Source organism: Gossypium hirsutum, chromosome A06 (genome assembly GCF_007990345.1).
Source record: "Gossypium hirsutum isolate 1008001.06 chromosome A06, Gossypium_hirsutum_v2.1, whole genome shotgun sequence".
Lineage (NCBI taxonomy): Eukaryota > Viridiplantae > Streptophyta > Magnoliopsida > Malvales > Malvaceae > Gossypium > Gossypium hirsutum.
This window is the reverse complement of record NC_053429.1, coordinates 100898925-100926299: the sequence shown is the minus strand read 5'-3', so window position 1 is coordinate 100926299 and position 27375 is coordinate 100898925. Positions and strand designations below refer to the sequence as shown.

The window sequence follows — 27375 nt, the reverse complement described above, 5'->3', positions numbered from 1 at the left end:
ACTTATTTAAATGAATGATCTTTATTTCAAGAAAAAGTTCAAAATTTTACTGTTCTGACATGAGTTACAAGTCCGGTAATGCCCCTTACCTATTCCGGCGACGGTTACGGGATAGGGGTGTTACATTTTATTGGTATCAGAGCTACGGTTTAGTCGATTCTAGGACTAACGTAGCACGCGTGAGTCTATTTATACATGCCATAAAGTGATAAAATGATAGTGTGATGATTTTTGGCTATTAAAATGTGTTTGCTGTATTGTAATGAATCTTGATCCCGATCGAGCTGTAGCAAGCTTCTGACTATGAGAATTTGCGATATAACTTCACTTAGATATGCCTAAATTATTAAGTTGATCAGGTACGTATCATGTACTCGTATTTGAATTTCGATTTGGATTGAATTATAAGGGTATAAGTGATGCAATTTTGAAAGAGTGTTATGACTATAAATGTGATTTTTGTATGTGGCTGTGGAACTGGAAGTTGAATGGTCGATAAGCATGTTGTGTTTGTATTCAAGTAATGTAAATGATATACTAATGTGTATTGCTATATGTGTATATGTATATGAGAATTGAGAGTGATATATCCGGGCTAAGTCCCGAAGAGCATTCGTGCTAGTGATATATCCGGGCTAAGTCCCGAGGAGCATTCGTGCTAGTGATGTATCCGGACTAAGTTCCGAAGAGCATTCGTGCTAGTGATATATCCGGGCTAAATCCCGAAGAGCATTCGTGCTAGTGATATATCTGGACTAAGTTCCGAAGAGCATTCGTGCTAGTGATATATCCGGGCTAAATCCCAAAGAGCATTCGTGCTAGTGATGTATCCGGACTAAGTTCCGAAGAGCATTCGTGCTAGTGATATATCCGTGCTAAGTTCCAAAGAGCATTCGTGCTGGTGTTATATCCGGGCTAGGTCCCGAAGAGCAATCATGCTGGTGACGTGTATTCGGGCCTTCGTGCCTAGTAGGCTTCGTGCCGGTAATTTGAGCAAAGTTTAAGCGTTCATCACTATACGAATTCAAATTTAAATGAGATGATATGTTTAAAAGTGTACATACATGATGTTTATAGACTTGGTTAAGTCATTTCAATGTGTAATAACGAATGAATAAGAGCACTATATGTGTGAATGATTAGAGGCAGTGTGTGTTTGCGAATTCCTTTAACCGAGCACTATGAGTGCGAGATCGGTCAGTGGGCACTAAGTGTGTGAAGTGGAATTCATGTAAGACCTCGTCTGGGACGAAGGCATTGATTTGAGATAGTATGTAAGACCATGTCTGGGACATGGCATCGGCTCGATATGTGAGAATATGTAAGACCATATCTAGAATATGGCATTGTAAGAGCTATATGTGCTTAATGAGTATCCGTAATGATTTCGAAGGATTCAACGGGTATATTTAAGATGATAAATAAAGTAAGATCAGAATAAGTGATACAGGTATGTACGGAAGGTATGTGAAAATCAAATGAAAGTAAAAATTTGTGAGTTCATATTATATTATGTCATGTATACTAAATAAGTGAATACGTAAAAAGATGGTGGATATGTTGTTAAGAAATGAATTCATGTTATAAATGTGTTACGGATTTAGTCTATAGAATGCTTGGTATATGAAATCATATGTGCTATTGCTAAATGACCCCTATTTTTTTTGTTAATCATATTCAAGAAATTATTTTGATTAAGTTCGACATTTGAAAGTCTGTAAGAATTTTTGATGAATGCTGATAATTTTGGATATATGGGTTATGTGCTAAAATAAATCCCATGCCGGTATACTATATGAGGCTTTATGCCAAATCGATTGTATACGGGTATCGTTAACGGTGATTGAATGTGCTAAATGAATTCAATGTTCAGGTATGTGGAAGTTGATTTCCTGTTGGAAATAGGTTAAGTTGAATAGTGAGATATGATGGAGTTATAAAGGATATTTATTGGGATGTTTGAGTATATGTGTACTTTCGGTCAGATTACAGCTTATACATGAATGAAAATGTGGGTTACAAATATGTGGGTTGATGATGTGAATTATACATGTTAATATGTGCTTAATATGTGTTTGAAATGCATTTGTGAATTAAATTAAGTGATTATTGCTTATGAAATCAAGAAAATGAGATATATGTGCATACTTGTAGAAATGTTTATGTATTTGTTTTAAGATAAGAAAATGATTTTATGGATCGATGCGAAATCATTAATGAATTACAATTGCTATCGATGAGCTAATGTTTATATGGATATAATTCAATAAGAGGACGTTATCCTAAACTATGCATCGGTAGAAATTTTCGAGGACGAAAATCCCTAAAGGGGGGGAGAGTTGTGACACCCCTAAATTGACCCTAGTCGGAAAGCGGTTTCGGGACCGCTAAACCGAGTCACCAAATTATTTGAATATATATTTATTGTCTAAAATATGTGAATATGAATGTGTGAAAGTTTTAAGCTTCGATTTAGTCGACTGATGTGAATTCAGCTAATAGGACTTATGTGTGACACTTTTGAAATGTGATAGGTTAATCTATAGGATCTATTAGTGCATGTAATAAAAGGGTGGACTTGCATGTCAATTTCCCCCTTAATTTAGTAGTGGTCGGCCATGACAAGGAAGGAGGACAAAATGTTATGGGCAAAACATGTCATAAACATGTTATGTTAGTGATTTATGTTAGGAAAAATAAAATAAGGAGTATTGGTAATAAAATAATAATGCAAAGGGAGGAGTGATGAAAAAAAATTGTCTCATCCATGTTCCCCCCCTCCATTGCCGTGAATTGAAGGAAGAAAACAAAAGAAAAAAAAATGTTCATCTTCTTCTCCTACCTCTCTCAAGCCGAAACTAACCAAGAAATGGAAGAAACCACACCTAAGGCATTCGGCCATCTTGTGTGGGGGGAATTAAGGTATGATATCATGTGATTCTTTTGGAATTTTTGTGAAGTTGAGTTTGTTTTGGTGCTCATAACATGACCCATGTGTTAATTTTTGAGTTTGTGTTGCAAGAAACATTTGGTTATGTCCTTATATGTCAAATTGATGATAAATTTTTGATATTTGGTGAATGAATATGGGTTTCGGTCATGGTAGATAACAAAGAATGTGGTTGTTGTTCTTGTTAATTTGGATGAATTTTTGGTGGATAGGTGCTTGAATCAAACAAATGATCATGTGTGTACACTAGGTGCTAGTTGAGAAGAATCAGTCACTATACTGGAGGCCATTGCCGAATATGAGTTTAGTTATTGAGTTGATGGAATAAAAGAATGCTTAAAGATGTGTCACAACAAATTATATGTTAAGCTAAGGTTGTTAAATTATCAATCTTTCTTCCTAGCCGAATATGTGTTTATAAAGTTGAGTTGTTAAATAGATTTTGAAGTTAGCCCATGCATTTATTTTTGAATTTAAGAAGAATGATACATTCGACTATGCTTTGATGTGCTTGGATTGTTGTTCATTGAGTAAATGATTGAGGAATGGTTAGAAGAATTTGAATGCTAAACTAGTTGATTTGTTTGATGATATATATATATGTATTCGGCAATGGGATAAAATGTGTATTAAGGTAAGTTTCATGGTGATTATGCTTGTGATGTTGGGTTAATATTCGGCATTGAGTAATGTGGGGTAAGGTGATTAATTGGCTATGAAATTAGCTAAATTGAATAGGTATGTTTAATAATATGCTTAGTATAATGTATGATCTTATAACTCGGTTTGGTATTGTGATAAAGGTTAGATGTATGATTGGATTTTGGTATGTGTTAAATTGGTCAATCAAAGATTAAATGATATGTGATTGCCAAATGTGATTGTTAAGTGAATAATATTAGTTAAGTACTTAAGCAAATCTATTGTTTTACTTAAGCTTAAGAGCAAAGAGGATCAAAGTCGGATAGGGGAAAAGAGAAAGTAAACGAGTAGCCGTGGACATCTAATCGTCGACCACTTCCGAGCTAAGTTTTAAGTGATTAAGCGTTGAGTAAATTCAATCATAATAGGACATAATGAGTTGATTTAATAAGATATGATGTGGCCATGATATGTCTTACACTCAAATGGTAAGTTCATAAGTGTTTGGACTTGGAAATTTAAGAGCAAATTGTAATAATTTGCTTGGACAGCAGCAGTAATGTGACTTTAGAAAATCACTATAAATTGTTGGTGTGGAATTATAGGCTGAATAAAATATGTAATCAAAGCTTAGTTGGTCTAGTTTCCTATAAAAGAGACCGTGGAAACAAAGAAATTTCCTATAAAGAGATATTTAAAGTTGTGTGAGACGGTGTCAGAATGACTCCGAAATCCCCTGTTCGGTTTTTAGAAAATCATTATAAATTGTACAAAAATGGTTATAAGATAAAATTTATATGCTTAGACTCCTTAATGAGTCTAGTTTCAAATGAAATCAAATACAACACATTTTTAATTCTGTAAAATGAGAAATTTGATTCGTAGTGAAGAGTGGTCAGATTAGTCAAACAGTGAAACAGGGGAAACTTTAAGAAAAATCTGGTATTGATTGGCCAAACCAAAAATTCTGGAAATTTTATGGATGGAAGATATACGAGTCTATATTCAGGAAAAATTAACGAAAAGTGATTTGGAGTTTTGTAGCTCCAGTTATAAATAATTTAGTGACTATTGCTCAGGAAAAACAGCTTGTGCTGAATTTGAGATTATGTTGTAAACCTTGATAAACTTGTTTTAGTTGCTCATAAGCTATTGATTAAACCCATACGTGAATTCTAAATTGTGATTAAACCCATACGTGAATGTGAACATGTGTATGTGTGATAAGGCCGAATGGCCAATGTGATGAATGTGAACCCGTATATATATGTGTGATAAGGCCGAATGGCCAATGTGATGAATGTGAACATGCGTATGTGTGATAAGGTCGAATGGCCAATGTGATGAATGTGAACATGCGTATGTGTGATAAGGCCGAATGGCCAATGTGATGAATTTGAACTTGTATATATATATGCGTGATAAGGCCGAATGACCAATGTGATGAATGTGAACATGCGTATGTGTGATAAGGCCGAATGGCCAATGTGATGAATGTGAACATGCGTATGTGTGATAAGGCCGAATGGCCAATGTGATGAATGTGAACATGCATATATGAGATAAGGCCGAATGGCCAATGTGATGAATGTGAACATGAATATATGTGGTAAGGCCGAATGGCTAATGCGAAACGTGTATGAGATGGATATGTGGTAAAGCCAAATGGCTAATGTGAGATATGTACGAGATGTGTATATATATATTGTGGCCAAATGACAAACGGTGAAAGGTGTGTATTATTAGATTTTTGGATGAGGCAAATGAATTACAAATATGACAGTCGATGTGAATGTTGTAACATGTGATTAAATGTACATGAAACTTGGAAATATATTCCGGGTAAGACCCGATGACTACGTGTGGAGATTATGTCCGGGTAAGACCCGATGACTACGTGTGGAGATTATGTCCGGGTAAGACCCGATGACTACGTGTTGAGATTATGTCCGGGTAAGACCCGATAACTTCATGTGGAGATTTCGTCTGAGCTAAAGGTCTCGCCGATAATCCGAGTAGAGGTTAGAGCTATAAGACTTCGTAATAAGAATTGCATATAAATATATTCAATGCGAAAGGTTAAACAGGTATGTACTCCAAGTTTATATGTGAGCTTGATTTGAACTAAATCATAAGGTAGTTATGTGATGCATATGAGAGCAATCTATGAGACTATTCCTATGATTATGTGACTTCGGATCAGTGTGAGAGGATATGTGAAATCATACAATATATCTATGTCACATGAGCTCACTTTTATGTGAAAGTTTATCTGCCTATTGTATATGATGAGATGTGCATATTCGGTAAAGGGATGGTATGCCAGAAGGAAGAGTGAAATAAAAATATGAACAACAATGTTATAATTTGATTGTTATCTGTTGTCACTGCTTAAAACTTACTAAGCATTGTAATGCTTACTCTATTTACTTTGTTTTCTCTATTTTATAGATCTCATTGCGAAGCTACAGGCTCGGGGATCGTTAGCAACTAGTCACACTATCACTATCCACTGCTTGTTACTGTTATGTTTAGAATTATTTTATGGCATGTATAGAATAGACTAGTGGCGGAAGAATATTTTTGGTTAATGTATATAAGCCATGCGAAAATGGCATCTTTTGAATGTTTACTTAGAGAAGTTTAAATTTTATCCCTGGCTGTGCTTAGTACTTATTTAAATGAATGATCTTTATTTCAAGAAAAAGTTCAAAATTTTACTGTTCAGACATGAGTTACAAGTCCGGTAATGCCCCTTACCTATTCCGGCGACGGTTACGGGATAGGGGTGTTACAGCGCTACCCCTTTAGCCGGAGCTGGCGCATTACTCTCTACTTCATCTGCCACAGTTGGATCGAGATCCATTTACTATATAAAAAAAATCATTTAAAAAGTTCAGAAGTCGTCACACTATCACAATTTATACATATGGCATGTATAGCAAAATCCGTACATACAACACGTAGTCCGAGAACCAACTAAACCTACTCTGATACCACCAAATGTAATGTCCTATACCCGAGACCATCACCGGAGTCGAACACGAGGTGTTAACAGACTGAATTCATTACTTAAACAGCTCAAACAATTTATTTTTAAAATTTCTAGTCAAGCTAGCAATCTGCGTCACAGTCGCTTAAAAATTTATATCTGGAGTTTCGAAACTCAAAATCCAATTCCGTAATTTTTTTCTAGAACTAGACTCATATATCTATTTACTAATTTTTTTCTAGAATTTTTGGTCAAGGAAATTAGTACAGTTTATTAGTTAAAGTCTCCCCTGTTTTAGGGTTCGGCTGCTCTGACCTCTGTATATTACGAATCAGATATCTCTCTGTACAGAATTTCAATGACTATGAAGTCTGTTTCTCTTAAAACTAGACTCAATAAGGAATCTTTACATATAAATTATGACTTCTAATTATATTTTTACAATTTATGATAAATTTTTTAAATTCAGAACAGGGGATCCAGAAATCACTCTGGCCCTGTTTCACAAAAATTCAAATATCTTCTAACATATAATTCCTTTACCTGTTTTGTTTGTTTTATGTGAAAATAGACATATTGCGCTTCAATTTCATATTTAATCCATCACCAAATTCGATTTCTATGATTTTTAGTAAATTTTCAAACTCACGTCAGTGTTGCTGCAATGTTTTGTTTATGGCAAATTTCATCTTTTCATGAGTTTTTATGGACTAGATAACCTATTAACTTTCCATGACATCAAACATGGTCTAAATTAGTCATTTCCATGACCTATCATTATCAAGCATTTTCTCAACCAAATCACCACCATATCACAAAATTATTTACACGAAATAGGTATATTGCTATACATGCCATACTTAAGTTTTACAAGCCATTTACCAAAAAATGTCCTTCGGATAGTGTGATCGAACCTTCGACCTGTCCCGATTCCCGAGCCGGCTTGTTCAAAACTACAGTGAATAAAAAGGAGGGAGTAAGCATAAATGCTTAGTAAGTTCATATGCAAATAACAAGTAACATAACAATACAATTATACCAAACAACCTTAGCATAGTATCACCAAAACATATATCACATTTCTAAACATCATTCATCATCTTACCACCTTATCGTTGTTGTATCTATTTTCAACCCGAGGGTTAAGTACATACCTGTCCAAAGTGTCCATTTCACAACAATTACCAAAACGTCACTTGCATCTTAAGTGTTCTTCCATTTCACTAGAAATTTTACCCGTTGAACACATCGGAATATAACTCGGATACATGGATAATTTGCACATAAGTGCCACATATGTAATCAAGAAATCATGTAACCCGCCCTTAAGTGAACTCAGACTCAACTCAACGAGCTCGGGCATTCGCATTCATAAGTGAACTCGGACTCAACTCAACGAGTTCGGATGCCTAGTTACATCTCATGAACTCGGACTCAACTCAACGAGTTCGAACATTCGCATCCGTAAGTGAACTCGGACTCAACTCAACGAGTTCGGATGCTCAACCATCCTAGTGACATGTCACTTGTATCCTAATCTATTCCTAAGGTTCAAACGGGATTTTCATCGAACACATATCCTTACCATCTTCCGTAAAATACCGAAACCAATACCCGGTAGCACTTTATATTTAACAAATAATACACATAATTTGCATTTTATTCGAAAATAACCACAAAGCATATATTTCATGATAAAAATCAGCATATCATATAATTAACGTCAATAACTTATAAATAACAATTATGCTACATTATTCACACATGAACTTACCTTGGTACCAAAATATAATGATTTTGCAATTTAGTCCACAATCTTTTCTTTTCCTCGATTGGGGTCGATTCCACGTCTTTCTTGATCTAAAATAACACATTTAGCTTATTTAATACTCACATTATCAAATTAGTCTTTAATTCAAAATTTACCAAAATTACAATTTTACCCCTAAACTTTTGCATATTTACACTTTTGCCCCAAATCTCGGGAATTAAACTTAATTCCTTATTCTTATGTTTTATAACATGTTGATCACTTTTCCCTTCTATGGCAACATCAAATACTCACTCTAACATGTACTTATGACTATTAGGTATTTTTGCCGATTAAGCTCTTTTACTCGTTTTCACTCAAAACCGAGTAGCACAAGTTGTCTAACATAATTTAAAACCTCATATTCTATCATAAAACATCAAAATTCATAAATTTCACCTATGGGTATTTTTCCAAATATGAACTCTAACTCAAAATATTACTATCATAAGCTATACCGAGTTACCGGGATTTCAAAAACGTAAAAATCATTAAAAACGGGGCTTGGAATCACTTACTATGAAGCTTGAAAGTTGAAGAAACCCTACTATGGAGAGAGGGAGCATTCAGCAGCAACTAAGGAAGATGATAACCAATTTTGTGTTATTTTTCCCTTTTTATTTCATTTAATATCCAAATGACCAAAATGCTCATCCTTACTAAACTTTCAAAAAAATTGCTTCCATGTCCTAATTTTGTCCATGAACTTAAAATTGGTCAAAGTACCATTTAAGACCTCCTAATTAATATTTCAAAGCAATTTCATACTAAAAACTTTCCTAACTTTAAATTAAACTTGTTATGCCAAAAATTTCTTCAAGAAATTTTCACACAATTATGCAATCAGATCATAAACCTCAAAATAATTATAAAATAATTATTTCTATCTCGGATTTGTGGTCACAAAACCACTATTCCGATTAGGCCTTAATTCGAGATATTACACGAGTGGTACAACGACTAGAGGTAGACCACCGAGAAATACAGGAGGCAGAGGTGGTTGTTAGAGAGGGACTTTTGATACGGCTGTTTGATCTGAGACTCGTGCTCCTGCCAGAGCTTATGCCATCCGTGCACGAGAGGAGGCATCTTCCCCTGATGTTATCACTGGTACATTCACTCTCTATGATACTAGTGTACTTGCTTTAATTGATCCTGGTTCAACTCATTCTTACGTATGTGAAACATTAGCGTTCAGTAAGACTCTACCTGTTGAGTCTACTGAATTTGTGATACGAGTGTCAAACCCTTTGGGTCGGTATGTGTTAGTTGATAAAGTATGCAAGAGATGTTCATTGATAATTAAAGATTTCTATTTTTCGGTGGATTTGATGCTATTACCCTTCGAAAAATTTGATATTATTCTCGGAATGGACTGGTTAACCGAACATGATGCTGTGGTAAATTGCAAGTGAAAGACTGTAGACTTTCGATGTTCGAGTGGTGAAATGATTCGAATTGAGTCTAGTGATCTGAGTGGGTTACCAGCAGTGATATCTTCTGTGTTAGCTCAGAAATATGTGAGAAAGGGTTATGAAGTTTATCTTGCATATGTACTGGATAGCAAGGTATCGGAACGAAAGCTTGAGACTGTGCCTGTAGTTTGTGAGTATCTAGAAGTGTTTCCTGAGGAATTGCCGGGATTGCCACCTGTTAGAGAAGTAGAGTTCGACATAGAATTGGTTCCAGGTATGACACCGATTTTGATTGCTCCTTATCATATGGCACCGACCGAGTTAAAAGAATTGAAAGCTCAATTGCAAGAGTTGACGGACAGAGGTTTTGCGCGACCCAGCTTCTTACCCTGGGGTGCTCCAGTTCTGTTCGTGAAAAAGAAAGACGGAACTATACGAATGTGTATTGATTATCGTCAGCTCAATGAAATGACGATAAAGAATAAATATCCATTACCGCGGATAGATGACTTACTCGACCAGTTGAAAGGAGCTTCCGTGTTTTCGAAGATTGATTTGCGATCTGGCTATTATCAGTTGCGAGTTAGAGATTCTGACGTTCCTAAGACAGCTTTCAGAATAAGATATGGACACTATGAGTTTTTAGTGATGCCGTTTGGGCTCACTAATGCCCCGACGGTTTTCATGAATCTGATGAATCGAATATTCAAACAGTATTTAGATCGATTTGTAGTGGTGTTCATAGATGATATACTAATTTACTCTTACAATGAGTTCGAGCACGCCGAACACTTGAGGTTAGTACTTCAGATTTTGCGAGATAATCAGTTGTATGCAAAATTCAGTAAATGTGAATTCTGGTTAAAGGAAGTCAGCTTCCAAGGGCATGTTGTATCCGCTTCGGGTATTAGAGTTTATCCGAACAAAATTTCAGCCATTCTTGATTGGAAACCTCCAAGGAATGTTTCTGAAGTTTGGAGCTTTTTGGGACTCGCGGGGTACTATCGATGATTCGTTAAGGGTTTCTCGATGATCGCAACACCGTTGACGAAACTACTCCGGAAAGATATCAAGTTTGAGTGGTCAGAGAAGTGTCAGACAAGTTTCGACCAGCTGAAAACCCTTTTGACGAAGGCTCCTGTGTTAGTTCAGCCAGAGTCTGGTAAAGAGTTCGTAGTCTACAGTGATGCTTCATTGAACGATTTGGGTTGTGTGTTGATGCAGGAAGGTAGAGTTGTTGCATATGCTTTGAGACAACTAAAGCCTCACGAGAAAAATTATCCAACTCATGATATCGAACTAGCTGCGATTGTGTTGGCTCTTAAAATTTGGCTTCATTACCTGTTTGGAGAGAAATGCCATGTTTATACTGATCATAAAAGCCTAAAATATTTAATGACTCAGAGATACTTGAATCTGAGACAACGACGGTGGCTTGAATTATTAAAAGATTACGAAGTTGTCATTGATTATCATCCAGGTAAGGCAAATGTGGTGGCTGATGCCCTAAGTCAAAAATCTCTGTTTGCTCTTCGAGCAATGAATGTATATCTGTCTATTTACACTAATGATGTGCTAGTAGCGGAATTAAAAGCAGAACCAGTATTAATACGGAAAATTTGTGAAGCACAGAAAATCTATGAAGAATTGGTTGCTAAACGAGCTCAATGTGATTCTAATATGGGTTCAGAGTTTCAGATTGATGACAATGATTGTTTAAGATTCAGAGGTCGATTTTGTGTTCTGAGAAATTCAGAACTTACTTCGATGATTTTGAGTGAGGCCCATTGTAGCCGAATGTCGGTCCATCCTGGTAGCATGAAAATGTACAACAATCTAAAAAGACAATATTGGTGGCATGGTATGAAGAGAGACATTTCCGACTTTGTTTCTAAATGTTTGATATGTCAACAAGTGAAAGCGGAGCATCAGGTGCCTTCGGGATTATTACAGCCGATCATGATACCTGAGTGGAAATAGGATCGAGTAACGATGGACTTTGTATCTGGTTTACCGTTGACACAGAGCAAGAAAGACTTAATCTGGGTTATTGTTGATAGATTGACGAAGTCTGCTCATTTTATCCCTGTTCGTACAGATTTTTCACTCGATAGATTGGCAGAATTATATGTTTCTCAAATTGTTCGACTACATGGAGTACCTACTTCTATTGTTTCTGATAGAGACCCCAGATTTACATCCCGATTCTGGAGAAAATTGCATGAAGCGTTGGGTACTGAGCTATATTTTAGCACTACTTTCCATCCCCAGATAGATGGTCAATCTGAACGAATTATTCAGATACTCGAAGATATGTTGAGATGTTGCATTCTCGAGTTCAGTGGTTCGTGGGAACAATATTTACCTTTGATTGAATTCGCATACAACAATAGCTTCCAATCAAGTATCAAGATGGCACCATACGAGGCTTTATACGATCGCAAATGCCGTACACCATTGTATTGGACCGAACTCGGTGAAAATAAGATATACGGGGTTGATTTGATCAGAGAAGCTAAAGAAGAAGTGAAAGTGATCAGTGATAGTTTGAAGGCAGCATCGGATCGTCAGAAATCATATGCAGATTTGAAACGCAAAGATATTGAGTATCAAATTGGTGACAAAGTATTTTTGAAAGTCTCACCCTGGAAAAAGTTACTCCGATTTGGCCATAAGGACAAATTGAGCCCAAGATTTATTGGACCGTACGAGATAGCAGAACGGATAGGGCCGGTTGCTTATAGATTGGTTCTGCCACCTGAACTCGCAAAGATTCATAATGTGTTCCACGTATCGATGCTTAGACGGTATAGATCGGATCCTTCACATGTGGTTGGTTTATCTGAAGTTGAGGTTCAATTGGATTTGAGCTATGAAGAAGAACCAATCCGTATCTTAGCTCAAGAAGTGAAAGAATTGCAGAATAAGAAGATTTCTTTAGTAAAAGTATTATGGGTCAAACATGGAGTAGAAGAGGCTACTTGGGAGCTCGAAGACTCTATGAAAGAACGTTATCTGAATTTATTCGCTGGTAAGATTTTCGAGGACGAAAATTTTTAAGTTGGGGAGAGTTGTGACAGCCCTAATTTGACCCAAGTCGGAATGTGGTCTCAGGACCCCAAAATCGAGTCATAAAATTTATTTAAAATTTATTTGCATATCTTCTATGTGTGATAGTGCATGTGTGAAAATTTGATGTTTTAATTTAGTCTTATGAATGTGAATTTTACTTGAAAGGACTTAGTTGAGAATCTTAGAAAATATGATAGGTAAATTGTAAGGATTAAATAATTGCAAAGTGGGAAAACTTGGGTTTGCATGTCAAAATGCCCAAAATTCATTAATGGCCGGCCAAGTAATGATGTTTCTCCCACTAAGTTAAATTTATTATAATTTTATGTTGGCAAATGGTTAAAATAATCTAAATAAAAAAATGAATTAATAGGAAAAGATGAATAAAAGAAGAAAGGAGAGAGAGAGTATTCATCTTCTTCCTCTTGCAAGCCGTAACTTAAATGAAATAGGAGGGAAACTCTTAAGGACATTCGGCCATCCTAAGGGTTTATTAAGGTAGGGTTTCATGTTAATTCCATTAAATTAAATAAAAATATAGTTAGTAGTCCATGTTTTATTATAACCCATATGTTGATATTTTACTTAATTAGGTGACAAAATGAGCATACGGTTAAATTGGATGAATGCTAGGAGGATGGTGTTTTTGATGTTTTAGATAGAAATAGTAGAAAGGTGAAAAAGGAGCTAGATAAATGGATATATGTGAATTTAGATGATGTTATGAATAGATGTGAAGCTTATGCTAGTTTAGAAAAATTCGGTCAAAGTGTTCATGAGATGAAACTATGTGTTAAATGACAAATGGTGAGTAATTGCTATTTTGATCGTGATAATGTATTCGGCTTTGAGGCATTAGATAAACATTTGTTGAAGTTCTAATGTCTTGAACAATGACGGTTGTAAGATGTAGTGGAAATCATTAAATTATATATGTGAGAAATTAGCAAGGGTGGTTGCCGTATGTACAAAAATATATATGTGTTTATATATATGTGTGTTTATTTGAAGTAATGATTGGATTATTAATAGTAACGTGATCCTAAGTGGTCAATAGCCGAATAGCTTAAAAACATAAGGTAGAAAGATCACATTTTACCGTGTGGTTCTTGTGATAAAAAATCATTAATATTATGGGATATAAATAACTAGCAAGGTGATTAAATTAGTTAATTTATTTATTTTAGCTCAAGAACCCAAAGGAGGGGAATCAAGCAAGGGCAAAGCAAAGAATATCGAGTAGCCAATTGGAACCGTTTCATCCAACACAAAGTAAGTCTATCAGCAACTAAGCTTGGTTATTCTATACATAATTGGTGTATGCATATCGTGAAGAAATTTCTCTCGTTCATGTATTCTTTTGATTGAAAGGCATGTGACCGATTATACTTAGTTAATTAAATAAATCACTTTGTTTAAACGAAATGACTTTGGCACTATGTGTGCTAATTTGAATGGCACTATGTGTACGAATTTGTATGGCACTATGTGTGCAGATTTGAATGTCAATATGTATGTGAATTACTAAGGCACTATGTGTGCCAATTTGTATGGCACTATATGTGCGGATTTATATGGCACTATGTGTGCAGATTTGAATGTCAATATGTATGTGAATTACTAAGGCACTATGTGTGCGAATTTGTATGGCACTATATGTGCGGATTTATATGGCACTATGTGTGCGGGTTAACATGGCACTATGGGTGCGAATTTCCTTGCTTGAGCACTACGTGTGCGAAATTGGTTGTTGATAAAATAAATGCAGGAACTAAATGAAGGGCAAAAACTATTGCCCGAATAAGAAATTGGAGACATGAAAATTGAAACATAGGTACATGAATGCATCTATTTCATCATTGTTAAATATTGTAGGAAGGAATTAAGGTATCCGGTTATATGATACTTTGAGTTAATAGTATGACTTGACTAGTAGTTGAATTGATAATTTCGATAATCTATGGAACTTTCTAATTTCTAGATCGACATATTCAGTTAATTGTTTGCATTACATGGCTTACGACTTACTGGTTGAAAACTCATTTGGTGTGTTTGCTTGTCTCTTATTTAGATTTCTTTTTGATCCGTTTCATGCTCGGGACCATCCTCGAAGTCATCACACCTGCCTGCAACGTTTTGGTATCCCTTCTTAGTTAATTCTAAGTTAACATTATGGCATGTATAGGATAGCATTTTGGTAGATTTTGTTGTTTTGATAGTATTGTACATAAAGGCCATGAGAAAATGGCTTAACTTTCATACTTAAATTCGATTTTGTTGGATTATGATTAAGCTCTTTGTGGTTAATTGGCAATGTGTTATGGGGGAGTGGTATATTTAATATTTATTATGAGTGTCAAATTTGTTTAATGATTTTGAATATGTGAAGTGGGTTGATTCGATTTTTGTTTTGCATATTGAATGGATTATTTGAATTTCGATTGTTGTATTGGTTAATGTGTTATATGTGATATGGCATTGAAAGTAGTTTAGTTATATCCGAACATGTATATGTTTGTTTTAACATGTTCACGGCTTGGTATGGGTGATTCATGCTTTCGAATATATATATATGTTAGTAGTTAAGGACATACCCTTATGAAGTATAAATTGTAATGTGAGATTGTTTGAAAGTTACATAATCATATACTATAGATTCGGATATAAGATAAATCTATGTGGAGTGGGTATGATAAATCTACGATTCAATATTTACTTATATAAATCTTATGTATATGAGGAAATGGTTTATGATAATGTGTTTCGGTTATATATTAAATAACGATGTGTTTTGTGATATAAAATGTTAAGCACTAATAAATATAAATGCATGTTATTATATGAGGTATATTCGGTGTGTACTTTATGTGTAATATAATTTTAGATATTGACTTATAAAATTTATATGTTTTAATATTATACTAGAATGTGTCTAAGTTTCAATCGGCTATGTGATATTAATAAATTGTTTGGTTTAAAAGTTAGTCCAAGTGTGTGCATGTATATATATATATTTTTTAAACAAAAAGATATTTTGTTCAAGTAATACCTTATAATCCCAATCTGGCGACGGATACGGGTTAAGGGTGTTACAAATAGTTTGTTTTCGTTCCATCTTAATAAAATTTAAATTCAAATTGGATCAAAATTAAAAATTTAAAATTTTCATATTATGCAAACTAAAATCAGTAGAGATTTATCTAATGTTGAATTGAAGTCATTTATCGGATTTGATAAAGAAAAACACAATGAATTATTTTTTCTTGATTTTTTACCTTTTATAATACAAGTCATAAATGATGGAGGCTATAATTTTTTCATTAATTTTGTGTGTAATAACCTTAAGCAAACCCCAAGCAATAGAGGTTATAATTTTTTATTAATTTTGTGTGTAACCCTAAACAAACCCTGAGTAATGAAAGTTATGAAATTTTAAAATAATAATAAATAATTATCATTATAAATTATAATTACAACATTAATTAAAAAATAACATATAAAGTAAAATTATAAATCTGATAAGATTGAAGCTTTCATATTAACAAATATAATAATATGATTATCGTCAAAGGAATTTTCATTTTCAGTGAAATCTCTCGAAACAATTCTAACTTATTAATCTATAATTTTTTAGTGATTATTTTTTTTTGAAATAAAAATATGAATGCACCTATTCGGTTCGGTCGCCAACCCCATCCTCAACCGCGTAATTACGAGTGTTTTTCCTTCATTTTCCAATTCAAATAAAATCCTTGGAAATTTGAGTTAAAGCTTAGTTTAAATTCATTACATACATATCTGCATGCACTGTAATTAAACATAGAAAGGCGGCACCAAATGCATAAATTGACATGCATGGAACCAAGGAGCAACCATTAATAATTTATTATTATTATTAAAAATAATATCCATAACGAATTGGACATATGATTGTCAATGCTTAAATAAACTTAAACAACCATTTATCTAAGTTGATTTTAGAGTTATTCTTTGTTTTCGACATGACTTTTAAGACATGTTTGAGCAAACACTTTAAACCAAATATATACACATATACATGTGGAATCCCTTGAACATATACTAGAGATATTAAAAAATACAATTTATTTATCTTTAATTATTCAAGAAAGAAGTCGATTGAGTCTAAGTTCAACTGATATGAATATTATTATCAATGCAGAAGTATATAAGTTTAAATATGCTGAAATACATTATTCTCGTATTTAAAAGTCGAGAAGAACTATAGATAGTTTTAAATATTCTCTTAACAATAACAATATGATAAAAAAAGAATTATTCAAAAAAGCTGTTCATATTCCTTCTCATCTAATTTGAAATGTACCTTTGCCACGTTGGATATAATTTAAGTATACGTATATGGAACATACATGTATTAAATAAATTATTGTTAAATTAATCAGAATACATAGATTATCACGTTTTTTTTCTTTTCTTCTCAAATTAAGTTAACTACACCTCGATTAGCCCAACCCTCTTTGTATTAATTAATACACCTCATTAATTAAAAAGTATCCCTAGATTTCTAATTAAAATGTAATGGTCAATTGTCTGATCATTAAAATCCTAAATATATTCTTCAAAAAGAAAAAGAAAATCCTATATATATATAACAAATTAACATTGTAATTCATGGATAATTACAATTCATAGATAATTAAACTCAATTTCAATGAAAAATAAAATAAAATTTAAAAAATAATATAGTTGAACTGAATTGAATGGATAAGAATATGGCTGAAGATAAAAACTTGAAACAAAAATGTAAAGTCTCATTAATTTTATTTTTAAAAAAATTAATGACATCAACCAATATATTAATCAAATAATAGAGTTTGAAGAAACTTGAAATTATAAATAAAGATATGGTCAAAAGTCAAAATAGCTGAGATATTTCCCTTTTCCGTGTAAACAAACCCTATTTTTTATTCAAACACCCGTAGCTCTTTTTCCCCTTTTATGGTCCTTTCCTTTTGGTTTTGAAAAAACCCAATTCTTATATTCATTTCTTAATTTTCTTTTTACAACCGGATGTTATAGTTATTGATTTTTCTATGTTCTTTCTTCAATATTTTTGTAGGAATCGCATTTTATTCTACATTTTAAACGTCTGTAAAGAAGCATTTGGTTGTCTCCCCAAAATTGTTGGTAACTTGGTATAGATGTTGTGGAGACTGGAGATGGCTCTTTGGGGTAAGGTGAGTGGCCATGCTTTAAACGTGCTTTCAGCCTTTCACTCGTATACATGCTTTAAACCCCAACCAGGGATTTAAATAGCGAAACCCCTCTGTTCTTAAATCCATAGTCTAAAGAAGTAAAGAACATATTTGGCATTTGCACTGCAGAATGCAGATTCAAGACATGCAAGCAAGAATCAAGACAAAATTTCAGGTACTTACTTGGATTTTGTTTGATAAATTCCTCCAATCCGGTGTTATGATAAATTCCTCCGATCCGGTGTTGATATTTTTTTTGCCATTTGGTCTTTGGAATTTACGGTCTCTAAACTGTAAACCGAAATATGATTGCTTTTGAGTTTTGAATCTTTTGATTGCTTTTTTCTGTTTATTTGGACTTTTTTTATACTTTTTTTGATTGAAAACTCTTTGATTTTGCAGGTATGGGAATATATTCTCTTTCATTTTATTGTGTTTCTGTTGAGTTTTTTTTAAGAGAGGAGATAAATTTTATTTATTTATTTACTGTAACAGAAAATAACGGAATAGCGTCCGTTATTACCGCAGTTGGCCGTTACCTGTTAAATTGCGGCCGCGATCTATCACTATTGGTGTAACTCCGCTTCACACCACTATTTTTAGCAATAGCAATTTCGGATGACGCTGCTACCGCTATATAACAGCTGCTATACCGATATCGGATTGCTATTTAAATCCCTGGTGGGACGTATCAATGGAAGTTTAAACTTGGCCAGGGCTATTGGTACCTTCTAGATCCCAGTTTAAATGTTTTGTTTTGACTGGAGATTTAGGTGCGTGGAGCAGGGGGAATATATCTTATTTCAATTGCATGTTGATCCATATTTGGCTTTTGCTTGCAGGTGATGCGGAGTTCAAACAGAATAAAACTCTGCCAGCTGAAAAGCAGATTGTAACAGCTAATCCAGAAATAAATGCTGTGAGTAGCTGTGTGCTCTAATATTTGTGTAATTATTCCAACTCATTTTATAAATTTTGATAATGATGAATTGATTTAATAAAGGAACTATCTCTTTTGTTTTAGTACTCTTTTATCAAAATTTTAAAAAATAAGCAATCCTCATATGCATATATAAATCTTTTGCTACATCATGCCAACTAATATTTGTTTTCACCCCTTACCCTATGCTTATACTTAGCATTTACCCTATATAAACATAGCATTTACCCTATTTGAAATAGGTTGAGCTTTGCGATGATGATGAGTTTCTTGTTTTAGCTTTGCGATGGGATTTGGAAAGTTACTTTATAGGAACTGGCATCCATTTATCCGTATTGCTCTGAAAATAAGTTACTTTATAGGTTTGAAGAAGATTAATATTGCTGCTATTTTTTTTTTTGTCATTTTAGAATTGTTTGAATCTACTTTATTATTGATTTTTATTTGGGGGTCTTGTTTAACAGCATTAATGTATGCAGGAGCACACATATTGTACACTTATTGCTGAAAACTTTGCAACGGCATTGCCTCAAATTTTGGTAGTACAAGGATTTAGCTTACTTTTGGTACTTATTGCTATTTCTTTTTAATATTCAATTGTTTGCTTTCTTTCTATCTTTATGATTTTATATATTCTAGTAGTTTCTTTTGGTACTTGTATAGTCGAATGGTAGAGGGACAACATTTTGCATATGATATATGAACATTTTAGGTCTTGGAAATGGAAGTTAGCTAAATTTGTTGTTAATTATCTTGCGATTTTCTTGGTTGGCCAATTAGTATATATATTACTGATAGGTTGTGGAAATGTGTCTTATGGGACATTAAAAGAGTAGTATATTACTCATTATAATATCTCACTTTATTGATATCTTTATATTTAATCTAATTTTTATTATTTATTTTAGTTTTAATTCTAAATTTTTATTTTTATTTTAGAATTAAAGATAACTTGAGTTCTAACTTTTGGATTTTAATTGTGTTATTAATTTATTATTTTAAATTCTAAATTTAAATTCATTAATTTTTATATTTAGTTTTAAAATTAAAATTTTCATAGAAAGTTTAATTTAAATAATATTTTTTATTTATCCTTTAAAGTATATAGTTTAAAGTTCGAATTTCAAAAATAAAACATAATATAATATTTATCATAGAAATAAATATTATTTAATTAAAATAAAATTTTTAAAGGAAAATAATATTTATCTTAATGTTAAAATTATTTTAATATTTTTCATAAATATTATCATAAAAATAAATTGATTGATTTTAATGTGTAGTATAAAGTTAAAAAGTTCATGGAAATTTAATTTAAATATTAACTCATAATAGATGAAAAATTAACAAATATTAACTTTATTAACATATAATTATTAATTTGTTAATTTTTGTCTTTTTTAAGTATAGTAAACATAAAATTGATAAAAAAAAACACAAATTTAGAACATTAAAAGAGAATTATTAAAGGGTTAAAATTTAAAGTTCAAATTTAAAGACGATAATCATAACTTACATAAACATTTAAAGAATAAAAAAAAAACTTTTGGACCATAACTTACATAATACATAAATATATATCACATCATAACTTTGGATCATAACTCACATAACTTTGGATTATAACTTACATAACTTACATAAATATATATTGTTTTTCCCTACTCTTAATTATACTTATAAATAAACAACTTACCTGAATTAGTTTACACCCATTAGATACTTGATATGTATTATCTATTTTAGTACAATGACATGATTTAAATCAATTTAGAACACTTAAGTAATCGTAATTTATTGTCAACTTTAGACTTCAAGAATTACGAAATGGATAAGAGTTGGATGAATTTGTCAAGGGTAAACAACGACTATCGAAATGGAATACAAACTTTTCTAAATTTTGCATTTCAAAATGCAAGCCAAGAGAATATGATTCTTTGCCCGTGTAAGAAGTATGACAATATTAATTGGCATATTCGTGAAGTTGTCTATGAACATCTAATTGTTGATGGCTTTATTTGGGAGTATAAAAAATAGATTTTCAATGGAGAGTGTACACCTCGTAGAGCCTCTTCAACGATTAACCCAACTTATCTTCATAATGCTTACCATCAGTTTGTTAGAGAAGATGACATGTAAGGTATGTTGCGGGATGCATTTAATATGCACAGTCATGGTTTGCAATCGTTTCCACCTGAAATTATTGCATTCGATGATTGTGATATTGGTGGAAATGCGTTAACAGAAATGGGAAAAAGTGTACCTAATAAAGAGCCAAATGGAGGAGCGACGAAGTTCTACAAGTTACTTAATGAAATCAATGAAGAACTTTATAAGGGATCGAAATTTTCAAAATTGTCCTTCTGCATTTGTCTTTTTCACTTAAAATGTTTGGGAGGGTGGACTGAAAACTCTTTACACTGCTGTTAGAGTTTTTGAGAGATATGTTTCTGTTTGTAAAAATTCCTTATTCATGTAAAGATATGAAGAAACTAATAAAAGATTTAGGCTTTGGATATGATAAAATTCATAGTTTCTCAAATGACTGCATGTTGTATTGGGGTGATTGAAAAAATCAACAATCTTGTCATGTTTGTGGTAAATCTCATTGGATGAATAGGAATACAAAAGATGTGAATGAGGATGAAAGTAAGGCATAGTGAAGAAAGAAGCCAATAAAGATTTTGTGATATTTTCCACAAATACTAAGACTTCAAAAGCTTTTTATGTCATCAAAGACAACAGAGTTTATGAAGTGGCGTCATGATCAATGAACTGATGATGGATTATTAAGGCATCTTGTAGATTTTTTAGTTTAGAAATCATTTGACAGTAAATTTTCAAGCTTTGCAAGCAATCTTCGGAATGTGAGGCTTGAGGTAGCATCTGATGAATTTAATCCTTTTAAAATCATGAGTACTTTGTATAGTACTTGACTTATAGTGCTTGTTCCTTACAATTTGCCTTCGTGAATTTGCATGAAGTAATTTTGTTTTATCTTATCTATGATTATCCCTGAAGAGAAAGGTCCTGAAAATGATATTGACATTTATATGCAACCACTTATTGAAGAATTGAAACAATTATGGGCAGGTGTTGAAACATATGATGTCTTGAGAAAGAAAAACTTTTATTTACGTCTAGCTTTATTATAGACTATTAATGATTTCTTGGCTTATGCCAATTTATCTAGTTAGGGTAGTAAAGGACGTTATGCTTGTCCTTGTTGTGCGGCGCAAACATGTTCAATGTAGTTATATAATAGGAAGAAGTAATCTTATATAGGGTATCGTCGGTGGTTAGATGGAAATCATAGATTAAGATTTCAAAGGACTCTATTTGATGGTATTGAAGACGTTAGAGATGCTCTTGAGTAGACCATTGGATCTAAAATTTTGTTCATGTTATAAGATATCAATTTCAGTTATGGGAAGATGAATCAACCACCCAACACGCAAACAAAGAAAAGACGGAGGGAGGCGTATGTTGGCGATGTTGACCGGCAGATTAATGATGAATTTGATGAAGAGGATGATCCTAATGAGGCGGACTTGTGGAAAAAAAAGTATTTTTTTTGAGTTGCCTTATTGGGAGCATCACATTTTGTGACACAATCTCGATGTCATGCATATTGAAAAGAATGATTACGAGAACATTATTGAGACAATTTTGAATGTCGATAGAAAATCAAAAGACAATCTTCAGAGTCAACTTGACCTAGTTGACATGGGAATTCAGCGTGATCTTTATCCCCAATTACTTCTAAATGGAAAATCTCGATTGTTGCCTTCTATTTTTACAATGTCAAAGAAAGAAAAAGAAATATTCTGCACAATGTTAAAGGAAATAAAGGTCCCAGATGTGTATGCATCAAATATATCTCGATGTGTGAGTCTTAAAGATCGAAGACTATATTCTCTAAAATCACATGATTATCACATCTTGATGCAAGATTTACTGCCAGTTACTTTACGGTGTTGTATGTAAAAAAATGTGACGTCTTGTATAATTGAACTATCTAATATAATGAAAGCTATTTGTGGAAAAGTCTTGATTGTTGAAGAACTTGAGAAAGTACAAGATTGAGCCACCTTGACTTTATGCAATTTGGAGAAGATCTTTCCACCTTTCTTCTTCACTATTATGGTGCATTTGCTAATTCATCTCCCTCATGAAGCAAAACTAGGTGGATCGATTTTCTATCGGTGGATGTATCCTATAGAGAGGTACTAATTTATTTGTAAAATTTGCATTCATTCATAAATATACCTTTAGTTACAACTTTTGATAATGTTGTATATTGTGTTTAGGTTCCTATGCAAATTGAAGTCTTATTATCGTAATAAGCATTATCCAAAAGGATCAGTTGCTGAAGGTTACTTGACAGAGGAGTGTATGACTTTCTACTCTAGATATTTAGAAGATGTTGAAACAAGACTGAATAGACCAAGTAGAAATGTTGGGCTCACTAATCATAACTTAGTCGAAACTTATCTATTTCGAAGTTATGGGGAATTAATTGATAAAGTTGAAATTGCACACTTAGATGATAGATATTGGGTACAAGCACATTGATATATTCTTTTTCACTACGATTCAATTGAACCATTACGGAAGTAAGTTTTAGAATTTGATAAATATTCATCTTTTTAATTTGTTTATCTTTTAACCAAGTAATCCACTTTTTAACATACTGAGTACAAACAAGTCTTGAGATCTTGTTCATGCTCTCGAAGATTACAACACCGAAAGATTCATAAGTTATTCACAGAATCTTTTCATGAACGGTTAGGGCAAACAGTATGCAAGTGAAGCTTTCATTGACAAATAATAATGTTTTCGTATAACATTTATAATTAATCAATTTACTTTTGATTCAATAGGTTTGGAGTGGAAAGGACGTCAATGACAAAGTTAAATGGCTTTCCTAAGGTCCAAATAGAGTAGTAAAAAGATATACTGCCTTCCTCATCAATGGATTCAGGTTTCATACAAAATCTCGCGAAAGATTGAGGAGGACTAAAAAATGTGGAATAGTTGTTAATTATTCAATTATAAGTTATGTTAGTGCTAGGGACAATAATCCTGTTAAGGGAAATGTGGAGTATTATAGATTTCTTACTGACATTATTGAGTTGGATTACTATGGCAAATGGAAGATTGTCTTATTTTGATGCGATTGGGCTGATGTTAATACTACTCTAGAATTAAAAAAGATCAATTTGGTTTTACAATGGTGAACTTCTCTCGATTAATTCACATTGGACAACAATTGATAGACGAGCCATATGTATTTTATTCTCAAGTCAAACAAGTTTTTTACTCGAAAGTTCTAACTGATGAGGGTTGTGTAACATTTCAAAATAGGGTTTAAACAGAACAGTGGTTGTGAAACCACGAATTTGAGATAGAAATGTTTATTCTGATTAATTTTTATAATTTACCGAGTGGTTAGATGCATGTGTTAGAGTATCAATGGAAAATTTTATAGATAACATGCTTAATTTACCTACTAGGGCTTAATTGCAAAAGTTGATAAATATGAGTTTTAGATGCTAAAGGATTAAATTGAAGAGTATAATTGAAGTAGAGGTCCTTAAATGGTAATTAGATCATTAGATTTTTATGGACAAAAATGAACATACATAAATAAAAATAACAAAAGTTTTAATGATGGGTATTTTAGTTATTTGGTAATTAAAAGATTATAAAAGGGAAAAAGATGGTAAAATGTACCCATATTCTTCATTAGGCCGAAATTTCAAGGGTTCTTCATAGCTAGGGTTTTGTCAAGCTTCCAAGCTTCATAGTAAGTAATTCCAAGCCTCATTTTTAATGTTCTTTACGTTTTTGAAGTCCTAGTAACTTGATTTAGCTTATTCTAGTAATAATTTAACCTAGGGTTCATATTTGGAAAAATATCCATAAGTGAAATGTGTTTATTTTGATGTTTTATGGTAGAATATGAAGCTTGAAATTATGTTAAATGGCTTGAGCTAAGCGATTTTAAACGAAAATGAGTAAAATGACGTAATTGGTAAAAATACCTAATAATTATAAGTACATGTTAGAGTGAGAATTTGATGTTGCCGTAGGTAAATAAATGATCAGCATGTCATAAAACATAAGAATTAGGGATAAAGTTTCATTTCTGATCCTTGGGGCAAAAGTGTAAATATGCAAAAGCTTAAGGGAAAATCATAATTTTTCCAAAGTTAGAGTTAAGGACTATTTTGATAATTGTGAATATTAAATAAGAAATTGCTATTATAGATCAAGAAGAATGAAATTCGGTGTTAGATTGAAGAAAGGAAAAGGTTGAGGACTAAATCAAAATATTTGATCGTATTTTGTATCGAGGTAAGTTTGCAGTAAATAAATGCAATGTTTTATTATTTGTATTTAATGATGTTATTTTTCAGCATCTATATATTTATTTTGTAAATTTATTTCTTGATGATTCAAGCAAGAATTGACAGAGAAATAATACTTAAAAATCCCGGTTGAACTTTAGGAATGTGTAGGATACAAATGTCATGACATTGGGTTTAAGGATACCAAGTAAGACCATACCAAGGCATGGCATTGGTAAGTTTTATAAGACAATGAATTCATGTAAGACCATGTCAAGACATGGCATTGATAAACTACGATAAGGCAAAGATCCCATGTATGACCATGCCAAGGCATGGCAATGGTGAGTTCATAAGGTAAGGATACCACTAAGACCATGTCAAGACATGACAATGGTAAGTTTAAAAAGGAAAGATACCCGTGTATTCTTAATATTCCAAATGGTTCAACGGAAAATTTAAAGAGTGTACCAAAGGGAAGGTAAGATAAGTCCATGTTCGAAAGGTTCAAGTTATCTTGATAATTCATTTAGAATGTTATTTATTTACATGCAAACTTACTAAGCTTTATGCTTACTCCCTTTCTTTTCTCTCTTTATTATATTATCGCAAAGCCAACTCGAAAAATCGTAAGGACGTCGGAGATTACCCCACACTATCAATGAGCTAACTCGGGATTTTGTGACTAGAAATACTTTAAGTTATGGCATTGATAAACTGTAATTTATACATATTTTTGTCCCATGTTTAGCATATTTTTGGATGAATTATCCTTAGATTTGGTGAATTCGATGCTCCTAATCTTTTAATTTTATATTTTATACGTAGGAGAGCATAGGAGAGTAAAAAGAGCGAGAAACGGGCAAAAAACGGAGAAAATGGGTCAACATGGGAAATCAACACGGCCTGAACTTCCTCACACGAGTAGTTTACACGCCCATGTCCGTTCAAAATGGGATACCAAAAGAATTGACAGCCGAGCCGTATGAGGTAGGAAACTCTCAAGTACGATTCTAAGGGAAGGAATTGAACTGCCTATTTCGACCAGGGAGAACAGGCCATTCGACAGGGGGATTCTGAAATAGCAGAGGCTTGGTTCGATCAAGCCGCTGAGTATTGGAAACAGGCTATAGTGCTTACTCCTAGTAGTTATATTGAAGCGCAGAATTGGTTAAAGATCACGCGGCGACAGACTCGAACACGGTTTGAAGCAATCGCAAACGGGCGTGTTACACGGACGTGTTCCTGTCGAGCCCAAGTTTAGTCCTATTCGAAAAAGGCCACTCTTGAGGGCTTTTAGGCATTCTAAAGCCTATTTAAACACACGAGAGGAGGATTAGAGGGGACGCACGCAGGAGGAGGCAATGAATTACTTGAAGAAAGTCAATTGATCTATCTCAGAAGCCGGATTCACCTTCAAGACTGAAGATCTCCCTTCAATTCCCTTCAAGAGTTCTTGGGTTTTCTTTATGTTTTGATATCATTATTCTTTTGAGATGTTTTCTTTCATAAATATGAATTAAACCCCTTAAATACCTTAGGGGAATGAAACCTAAGACAGATCTTGTTATTATTATCTGAATTATATGATAAGTATTTGTCTTGTTCTTAATTATGAGTTCTTAACTCTTACTTTAATATTCCACGATATTGATTCAAGTATTGATGTGATTATTTAGAGGAGCAAAAGTCCCTGTCTAAGAGTAGATCTAACATAATTAAGTGGAGTTGATTGCACACCTAGAGATAGGGTGACATAATTTTGTTGGATTAGGGTAAAACCTAATAAGAGAATTCATAGATCGAGTTAATGCAACACTAGGGGTTTTAATTAGAAAAATATTTTAATTAATCAACCTAAGGTTAGATGTTGTTAGTCTCGAGAGAGATAATAATATAACTTAGGGATTTCTACGGATCAAGTCAAGTGAATAAATCGTCTGGTTCAGAGTTAATAACAAGTGAAG

The 27375-nt window shown here is 33.0% G+C and overlaps 1 protein-coding gene across 9 annotated transcripts; it reads left to right on the top strand.

Annotated features, from left to right (window-relative positions):
- Positions 1-17750: 17750 nt before the first annotated feature.
- Positions 17751-27081, top strand: LOC121230589 (probable protein phosphatase 2C 11). 9 transcript variants are annotated; one of them, XM_041115521.1, is made up of 6 exons: positions 17751-18097; positions 18245-18290; positions 18644-18839; positions 18958-19034; positions 19535-19594; positions 26237-27081. In XM_041115521.1, the coding sequence occupies exons 3-6, from the start codon at positions 18734-18736 to the stop codon at positions 26252-26254; spliced, it is 261 nt and encodes an 86-aa protein (XP_040971455.1). In that variant the 5' UTR covers positions 17751-18097; positions 18245-18290; positions 18644-18733; the 3' UTR covers positions 26255-27081. The 9 variants fall into 9 exon arrangements, with proteins under 9 accessions (XP_040971455.1, XP_040971454.1, XP_040971451.1 ...); XM_041115520.1 differs by having other exon boundaries at positions 18611-18839; XM_041115517.1 differs by having other exon boundaries at positions 18611-18839; positions 19535-19621; positions 26237-27020.
- The last annotated feature ends 294 nt before the right edge of the window (positions 27082-27375 follow it).